The 9,514-nt window shown below is 33.6% G+C and overlaps 2 protein-coding genes across 5 annotated transcripts; one reads left to right on the forward strand and one right to left on the reverse strand.

The window, feature by feature from the left end:
• The first annotated feature begins 938 nt into the window (after positions 1–938).
• LOC145574919 (GPI-anchored protein LLG1-like) lies at positions 939–2,179 on the forward strand. The gene is made up of 3 exons (XM_081632805.1): positions 939–1,086; positions 1,253–1,309; positions 1,702–2,179. The coding sequence occupies exons 1-3, from the start codon at positions 939–941 to the stop codon at positions 2,043–2,045; spliced, it is 549 nt and encodes a 182-aa protein (XP_081488931.1). The 3' UTR covers positions 2,046–2,179.
• Positions 1,939–9,164, reverse strand: LOC145574918 (uncharacterized). 4 transcript variants are annotated; one of them, XR_014098215.1, is made up of 10 exons: positions 8,864–9,163; positions 7,103–7,327; positions 6,876–7,005; positions 6,732–6,775; positions 6,494–6,610; positions 6,220–6,312; positions 5,984–6,087; positions 5,735–5,901; positions 4,437–4,764; positions 1,939–2,098 (listed from the first exon to the last, which is right to left on the reverse strand). XR_014098215.1 is itself a non-coding variant. In XM_081632804.1 (8 exons), the coding sequence occupies exons 2-8, from the start codon at positions 7,222–7,224 to the stop codon at positions 5,759–5,761; spliced, it is 753 nt and encodes a 250-aa protein (XP_081488930.1). In that variant the 5' UTR covers positions 7,225–7,327; positions 8,864–9,164; the 3' UTR covers positions 4,826–5,758. The 4 variants fall into 4 exon arrangements, 1 of the variants encoding a protein (XP_081488930.1); XR_014098216.1 differs by having other exon boundaries at positions 1,968–2,098; positions 4,437–4,784; positions 8,864–9,164; XR_014098217.1 differs by having other exon boundaries at positions 2,081–2,098; positions 4,646–4,764.
• Positions 9,165–9,514: the final 350 nt, after the last annotated feature.

Below are 9,514 nucleotides of genomic sequence, written 5' to 3' on the forward strand. Positions count from 1 at the left end.
GTTGGGAATTTATCGACAATTCACGAGTAAAACGGTGTAATAAATGTATATTTATTGTCTATTCTTTCTACTTTGCATATATCTTTTTCCTAAATATAAATTCTAACAATCGAAAACGTATAGTACCAAAGTCACTGAATGGGTAAGTCGCTAATCTAAAATGGGCTATATGTAATTTTCTGCGGAATTACGTTAATTGCAATTGCAATTGCAATTGGTTAATATAAATTAGCCTGCTTTATGCCTCTAGCACTTGAATTCAATAAAGTGCACCGAACTAACCCATAATATACGAATACGACACCAACAAATTAACAATACTAAACCATTTGTTATTGAATAAAAGATATGAGTATACATCATAAATATAAAAATTAATTACCTATTTGTCAACAAAAAAAAAAAAAAAAAAAAAAAAAAAAAAAAAAAAAAAAAAATTATTAACTAACTTGATCCAACCTAAAGCTATAGAAGGAAGACAAAAACCTAACCAAACATGAATTCAAACAGCCTAAAATCAACACAATTACTTGCGTTAGTTACTCAGTTACATAAAAATTTAAAATAATATCCTATTTATTTAAATAATTAAAAATGTTATCATTAAAGTATACTGTACTTTGTAATACTGCCAATACTGGTATAATGAATGAAACATTTAAGCGTGTTTATCTCATGCATGTTTGAAATGTCTACATATATACGTAGTTTTTCAAGTATCTGAAGTACGTTGTACCGAACACACAGTTCGGTGAATAAACTACAAAATGGCAGGCTGGCAATGATACTAATTCCACGAACAACACTTTCAAAGTCTCAATCAATTGACTCGGTCAATATTGCCTCATTTCACCCAATTTTGTAACTCGTGATCATATAAACACTTCTCCTCTCTAGCTTACTGAAAATCTAGCTAAAGTTCTTAAGTTTTTAAATTCATGTCGATGGCAACCGAGAAGCGTACAAGAAGCTCACATGAGATGATCAAGTTCTGTCATTCTTCTACTACTGGAATTGCAGCGGCAACATCAGTCACATTCGTGATTCTTTTGCTTTTACTTCCTATAGCTTCGGCAAATCCCTTAGGTTAGAATCATCACAATCTTTTTCTATTCTAACAATCGAGTTTTGCACAGCAGGAACACCTATATGGCCATGCTGGTTTACATCCCTATCTAAGAATGTCTTGAGTGCATCCTATGCTAACATATACTCCGTACTGAATACTACTGTCTCTATTACTTCTGAACAGATGAATTACAGCAGCCTCGATTATCTGTAGGCCGACATCTTCTTCAAGCTACAAAAGGTAAACCTCATCAGCACACAAATGAACCTGTCTTTTTCGCTTGCTACTAGTACTGCATATTTGAAAGTAAATTACAGAGTAATCCAATCAAGACAAACAAAACAGCACGGATTGAGTATTGATTAGGACTGGCTTCCAAATTCAGCAAAACCATCTCACTGAAAAAGTCATAAACGTACTAGAAGCATTAAAAAAAATTGACTTCATCTTTTGCGGCTATTGCCAGCTCTTGTCCAGTATATCACTTGACTAAGAATCCTTCACTCTTCATCATAAACAGCTGGTTGACTTTAATTCATTTGTAAATACTGTTGATCATTAACAAAGAAATACCTACAAACAATGCCAAAACTCAAAATAACACTAAAAATTAACCTTGATATTTGCTGCAGATTGCCCACTAGATGTTCAGCACTGGAATTACACGATCATAACAAGCAGATGCAAAGGACCCAAATATCCAGCCAACATATGTTGTGGGGCTTTCAAGGAATTGGCATGCCCTTACGCTCCAACCATAAATGACGTTACCAACAATTGTGCAACCACCTTATTCAGTTACATCAATCTCTATGGCAAATACCCACCTGGCCTTTTTGCCAACGTTTGCCGTGGCAGTAAGCGTGGCCTTGAGTGCACTGAAGCCCAGATGTCCATGTCCAAGTCCAAGTCCTCTCGCAGCACTGCCACAATAAGTATCTTCTTTCTTTCAATTTTCTACTGGATGCTCCTATGATTTCTTGTTCTTTTTTCTTTGACTTTGTAGTTTATTTTTTTCCAATCTATAACCTTGATATGTAACATTATGTATATTAATACAGTAACCAATTGGCAAAGACCAAAGTATCAATAGTACAACAAGTTATACCATGTGCCCTGTATTGTACAACCAAGGTTATTCTTGCTTATTTACTCATTTGGAAATCTCCAAATTGAGTAAGTGAGCCAAGAAATAGAAATTAATAATGTAGTACTTATTGTACATGAACTGCATGCACCACCAATATAGCTTCAAATTTCAATGTCTTGATCCTGACTGTTGCTCAAGTTGTTTATACTAAAATTCAGGCAATTTTGGGAGCTTGGGTAGATTGTTACGTAATACATGAGAGTATTCGCTAACACAAGCTCAATTTGGTGCATAAAAATTCTTGAATGAATGAAAATATAAGCCAGCCCAACATTTCAAGTTTTGAGCAAACACAAGTTTGCAGCAAATAATCTCATTATGAAAACCAACATAGCTAAAGCTTTAGAAACTTCACACCTAACAAGAGTCCAAATAAGCATAAATGCAACAAACAATGAAATCCTAATGTTCCTTCAGTTTGGGCTTTACATATATTCTAAGAAATCTGAAGTGAAAGAATGCACCAGCGTTGAGAAGGTGATCAAAAACAGCTTTGGTGCAGCCTAGACTCCTCAAATGACTCGCATCAATATCTAAGCTAATCCCAAGTGATATCACTTGACTAAGAATCCTACACTATTAAATAGCTATTACATCAAAAAGTTTGATGCAATAGCTATTGCTGGAAACCATAGATGCAAAACAGCTGCTACTTTGACACACAAACTCTTGCCCAACTCACTTTAATTGCGCCAAGCAGCCACACAAATCCAAAGTTCAAAGTTCACACCACCAAGTCCACCACTACCTCATTCCATTAAACACCTCAACTCTACTATTACCTAATAAATTCCCTACTTTCGAAGCATGCCCTCGAGGAAGATTACTGTCCAAATTTTTGCTCAAAAGTCAAAAATTTGCAAACCTAAACTGAATGTCCACTCTATATTGAAAAAACTATTAATTGTAAATTCACAAATGTTTTTGAAACATAATCTCCTAGTGTGTGCCAAGCAACAAAGTGTAGTAAGGTACCCCTCAAACCCGGAATTATTATACATTAATATTGAAATAGAAATAGTAATGAGCAATCAATCTAGAATTCTAGATCGACAGAGCAACAAACTAGTAGAATATCTAATGGGAGTTGGTAGTTTCATCTCCAACAATGAGATTAAAAGTTTGATTTTTACCAAAACTATAAGTTCAATGTATTTAATTGTTTTGGGTTAGAGCTTCCTTGTAAGTCTATTTCCACTTAAATTCCCTCTGACTCCTTACAAGCATTACAATCTACATTCTAGATATGAATATAGGAATATTCTATGGAGTACTCACATTCTGGGAGAGGAAACCATACAATCTTTTCATTGCATATTATTTGACCACTTAACTAACTTTTTTCAACTCACATTATTTTTCTTGTTATATTATCAATATATTATTATTTGTTCATTCAAAATATCAATGCACTATTACTTGTCAGTTTTGAGTACCAAAGCATTAACTAACTTTTTCCTAAAATGCATTCACACAAGTAAATACTTTCACAACGATTAAACTATAAAAATTAAAAAAAAAAAATTAAAAAAATCTTAAATTTCAATATGAGAATAGAGTTTGATGTAATAGCTATTTTGAAAATTTACAAAAGTAGACTTTGAAAGTTTTTTTGCTAAAGATAGGTGCAAGAGCAAGACAGCAAAAGTAAGGTCAAAGACATATTTTCAAAAAATGTTAGTCGATGTATAAGTAGTTAAAACTAACAAGTAATAATACATTGATATTTTAAACAAATAAAGATAATGTATCAATATTCTATATATCACAAATGATATGAAATAAGAAAAGTTAGTTAAGTGGTCAAATAATATAAATAGAACAAAGAGGTGTACTTTTAGTTCCAAATTCTATACTAATAGGAAGTTTAGCAAGACGTGTTTATTAGGTATTTGTTTGATTTGACTAAAATAAAAGATTAGAAAAAAAAAAAAAAATATCATGCAGTAGAATTTTATAGGAAGTGAGAGAATCCAAAGTTGTTTGGTTGGAGAAACATAGGAGGTAGAAAGCTTTTGCTTAACTAGGTCTCCCTAGGTAAGTAAAACTTTCCATAGAAAATCTTACTTCCAATTATCAAACAAACAACAGTTCATGCTTCCTATAAAATAAAAGTACATGGGAGATACAATTTCCAAGGCATCTTAGGAATTATATATTTTATATTTAACCAAAGAAGTACTTAAACCCACACTATGAAGTGGGTATCACACTTACAGTAGATGGCGCAGCAGCAAGAGGGATCGCATTTTGATTCAATTGGTAGTGTTTGTGGTCGAGACCACACCCAATGGATTCAACAAGCTCACATGCTATGATAGTAGATTGTATAAAGAAATTGAATGGAGTATATAACTAAGAAAAGAGTGGTAGAAAACAGGGTGCTAGAACAACAAACAAAAAAACTTAAATGAAAAGAAGTTTACCATTGCGATCAACGTCAGCTAGTTTTGAAAATCACAGGCTAAAGGTAACCACATGAACACGCACCAAAACCTTCATATCGCATTATAATTGGTGGAGTGATGGATTGATTCTCCAGAAGCTGACACAATAATCCAAGGGCTGTTCAGTTAAAGCCCATTAAAAACAGAACTAAAAGCAAAACTTTCAAGTGCCACAATAATCAAAAAGTTGTCATCGTTAGTGTCACACTGCGTAAAAAAACAGAAGTGTAGATGCAAAAAAAGATAAACAACAGCAATTGTAAGGGAAAATAGTGGAATCACCGAATCAGGGTTTTAATTGGGTGAAAATATATAGGTTCGTCTCAAAATCATGTTAGCTATTCTAATTGGACAAAGATTTTAAAGTTCTAAGTACTTGTTCTTAAAAACCAAATTTTAATTGCATAGATGCCCAGTCGATATTCAGAAATAATCGGATACTACACAATTATAACAAAACAAATGCAAACGACCCACATAACCTCTCAACCTATACAATGAAGCTTTCAAGGATTTGGCATGTCTTTACATCAGAGAATTGAACATTATACCAGAAATTGTGCAAACACCATGTTTAGCTACATCAACTTCTGCAGTAACTACTTGGCTGTCCTGTATGCCAACACTTGATGTGACATTTAGTGAGTTCTCTACACTTGGCATGCCATTTGTAATCAAATTTTACTCTTGAATTAAACTATTATGACATGTAAAACCTAACATTGGGCACGCTTTTTCTTTTTTTTTTTTTTTTTTTACAAAATAGACTCTGTTGATGTTGACATAAGGTTCAACTTGGTGATAAGGACTGTAAACATTCTTTTATAAAGTAATATTTCCAAGAGTAACAGTTTGAAAGACCTGCTTTTATTGTATATGAGCTGTACAAAGATCAACCAGTGAATATCCCACATGAAACACAGATGTAGCTATCTCTAAGGGGGGAAAAAACAGTACAAACTAATCTCATATACTGGGGTAGAAGTATTGCAAGTTCCCAACACCAAGAATTAGTTTGCATACACAAGCTTTCAGATTTGAGAAGCATTTAGAGTAGATAAAACTAACCAAGCAACATATTACATCACACATTCAAATCTGTGTGTCTTCCCTGACTCCCTCCAAAACCAGGTACTGAAGCGCTATAGAGTATCTAGCACTCCTTTTTCCTATGCTCCTTCCTTGCATTTGCACACTATGTTTAAGAAGAAATGAGCCAGATCCATCACCTTCACCTTTGACCAAAAACAAGAATTATTATATCAAACTCATTCACTGCATCTCTCTCTCGGCCTAAAATACAATGAACCCACCTACCTTGGATTGTGAAAGTAGACGAAATCCATCTTTTGTAGATGAATTGTCTAGGAAAGTCTCCATGATACGTATCAGAGAGCAAAAGCTGGCAAGCTATTGTTTTACTGGTGACAGAATTCCAATAACAGAGGGACTAATGTCATATAGGTGGTAAATCAGTACTTGCAAAGGCAAAAAAGAAGCAAAGGAATTTGCAATTAAACTTATTTAGCTGTAAAAGGACTCTTAAAGCTCACCTGGCATGGATGATAGCACTATGACAAAGGGCTAAAACTCGAACCATGGCTAAGTCCCTTCCACGAGGATTATTATACTTCATTTGACACTTGCTTTATCCAGTATAAAGGAAAATTAGTATTATGCAATTCATTATTAACATGTAATTCATCGGGCAGCCAAAGTTAAAGCGTCATGAGGCCATTCTTTCTAAAATGTGTAATCAAATGAAAGATGCAAGCTCTGACTTTCAGCAAGAGTAAATTAAGTTATAGAAAGAGAAAGGGATTATACCTTTCAAGAAAGAAGTCACCAAAATCATCAATAATAACAGCATGGGGCAAAGAATGAAGAAGATGGAAGGCAGCAAAAAATTTCTTGATGCCTTCATCATCATAATCATCCATATACCTGGGAACAGGGAACCGCAAAAACCACATACATTAAAAATTAAAAAAGAAAATCATGGAAAAAGAAATGCAAGTCAACCAAAGCAAAACTATCATTAAAAATTGAAGCAGTAGTAACTAACTTGATATGAATTCGCTGAAAAATGTGTGAAGAAGCATCAACTCCCTGGAATTAGATAGACACTTTTACTACTCCGTAATCAATTATATAACTCAGCAAGTCAGCATGTATAGGAGAACAGGGGTTTGAGGAGAGGAGAAGAGACCTGAGAGAGGAAAGGAGGTTTGGTTTCAAAACGGCGACGATTGCAGATAAAGACAATGTATCCCTGTGACGTGGACTGACAGTGAGCTGCCATGTTCAAAGCGAACTGAAATAGAAGTGATGTCTTCCCACTGAAAAAGAAACATTGTACAGAAATTTCTTAAAATTTGTTGACTTCTAGATACATAATTAGGAACTTGCATTACTTAAGACTAAGAGAATGAGTACCAAGATGGAGGGCCAGTGAGCAGCGTAATTGGATCAGATGTAAAGCAACAGCCTCCTTGAGGTTGTACAGCAACAGTGGTAACAGAGTTGGTGCTACCGCCATCAAAGAATCGCTCTACCATAGTTCTTTCACAAAATCAACTTGCAGTAGCACACTCCACTTGCTGGGGAATCTTCACTCTCTTTTTCTTGTCTATTGTCTTTCAGTAAGACTAAGATTGCATTCTACATTCGACCAAAAAAAAGATAAATAGTAAGTTCTTGGTCATCAACCAATGAGCCAACCAATAGTTAACATGCAGCACTGTTTAATTCATGCCATACACTAAAAAACAAAAGTGATCAGAAATTTTAACGTCTGCCAAGAAAAGAAAAAAGATCGTACGAGTAATCATTAATTAAGGCCTTGCTTCTAATTTAAAGATACTCTTAACATATCACTTTAAGATAACTCGCTATCTTACCAATAAGTTCAAAGAAAATCAATAGTCTATTGCATCCTCACTCCAAACTGACTCATTCTTGTAATTTCCTTAGAATTGAAAACAATACACAAGTATATATTCACATCCACAATGAAATTAAACTTTCAAAAGAGTCTCAAATCAAGGATGGTCCAAAATTTACTCCTAAGTCCAATAGATAAAACTTGAGGGGTATCCACTATCCAGAGACCAGAGTTCTAGACCATTGATCATATACAATCAAATACGGAGTAGAATATTTTTTAGAACAATATATGCATTCTTTTTAGAAAAAGAACCAACTTTAGCAATCACACTAAAGGAATTTCAAGAGATTAGATCAAATTGAAAAAGAAGAGAAAAACAAAACATTTACCGCACTTCATCAAGATATATACAAAAGGGATATCTACAAGGGACTGGTAATAATGGATTTGCAAAGTGACTAAGTAGACTCCTGGACAGCTACACTAACCATTGATGATCTTATTAATAGACTAACCCACAGAACATTTAAATAAAAAAAAGGTCAAAATGAACCAAACAAGTAAACATATCACCAAGGATAACTTTACACACTGTCCACTAGTTCAATGACTTCAATCTATCACTTCTCACCTCATTACTGTAGTAGCTTAATTGGTTCCAAAAGCAGCAGCTTCCTCTTTTTTCGTTATCAAAAAATGCATACAAATTCAATCCCAATTCCTTTCTTAACCATAGGTCTATAACTTTTAATGAGTTTGGACGAAAACAGAACAGAACATATATTCTCAGAAAAGCACAGGTTAAAATTTGCAGCACCATACATTGATTCTATGGGAGCAAATAATATCATTCCTGCTGCTTCCACTATGATCTTCTTCTTCAAGGTTTCACCATTAAGCCATTAATTTCGATTATCGAAAACTTGCTTTTCTTTCATTCTTTACTTACTATATTAGCACTTGCAATAGTGAAACTCCTATGTTTGCTAGATTCTTAAAAATAGATAAGTAATTCAAAAATGTATTCATCTCAATCTCCAAAACCCCTATTTTCCTATAATTCTCCCTTGCTAAAAGCATTCAAATCAGGCTCCAAAAATCACATACAATTCTTCTCGCTTAAGAATACCAACAAAATTGCTCGTTATAACATTTCATAAGTTCAGTAATTATAATCAAAGTTCAATAATTCACCTTAGAAGAACCCTAAATTGACTATACTGACCATTAATTTAACAATAATCTCTAGACTATGAAATTAATTGATATTCGACGAATGAAAATAAAACAAAAAATAAAAAACATCTTACCTCAGAAGCTGTTCCAATGGAGGAGGGAAAGCTCAGAAGCAGCTTTAATGGAGTATTAGAGTAAGCTTCAACGGAGGTGGGAGAGCCGGAGAGGGAAAGAGTGTGCGGTGCAGCGTGAAATTGTGAAAAGCGAACGCTCCAAAAAAAAAAAAATACTAGTAAAAAAAAAAAATAAAGAGGAATATAACTGACACGTGGTATGTACAGGTGTCAAAACAACGACTTGACCCGAAAATTTTACTTGAAATTGAGTCGGAGCTGAATTTGGTTTGACCCGTAAACTGTGATCCAAACCCTTTATCTAACCCACATATATCTATTAACTATTACAGAGTAATAAAATAAAATATTGCTGACATCATCATCTCTTAAATTATCCTACATGTCATTCTCATATTAGAAATTTTCCCTTCATTTCTATTGACGATGTCATTAATTGTCATTATTATTTTAATTTTTTTAACAATTATTATTTTAATCTACACTATAGAATTTTTTATTAAAAAATAATTGCCATTCATTTTTACACAAATGATAAAATTAATTTTGTATGCATGATAACAAAATTATTTCATATGCATAATAATCGTGCAACGCACGAGTTTAATCTAGTTTTAATAATAAGGTCTAGACGTTTAGTTGTCTAGTTGA

Source organism: Chenopodium album, chromosome 13 (assembly GCF_948465745.1).
Source record: "Chenopodium album chromosome 13, dcCheAlbu1.1, whole genome shotgun sequence".
In the NCBI taxonomy this organism is placed as follows: domain Eukaryota; kingdom Viridiplantae; phylum Streptophyta; class Magnoliopsida; order Caryophyllales; family Amaranthaceae; genus Chenopodium; species Chenopodium album.

What these genes read in the sequence shown, in the direction of transcription:
- LOC145574919 (XM_081632805.1), top strand. Translation starts at nt 939, where the DNA reads ATGTCGATGGCAACCGAGAAGCGTACAAGAAGCTCACATGAGATGATC. An exon ending in AGCTTCGGCAAATCCCTTAG is followed by an intron (nt 1,087 to 1,252) that starts GTTAGAATCATC and finishes ACTTCTGAACAG; the next exon opens with ATGAATTACAGCAGCCTCGA. An exon ending in TCTTCTTCAAGCTACAAAAG is followed by an intron (nt 1,310 to 1,701) that starts GTAAACCTCATC and finishes TATTTGCTGCAG; the next exon opens with ATTGCCCACTAGATGTTCAG.
- LOC145574918 (XM_081632804.1), bottom strand. Translation starts at nt 7,224, where the DNA reads ATGGTAGAGCGATTCTTTGATGGCGGTAGCACCAACTCTGTTACCACT. An exon ending in CTCACTGGCCCTCCATCTTG is followed by an intron (nt 7,006 to 7,102) that starts GTACTCATTCTC and finishes TTTCTTTTTCAG; the next exon opens with TGGGAAGACATCACTTCTAT. An exon ending in AACCTCCTTTCCTCTCTCAG is followed by an intron (nt 6,776 to 6,875) that starts GTCTCTTCTCCT and finishes ATCTAATTCCAG; the next exon opens with GGAGTTGATGCTTCTTCACA.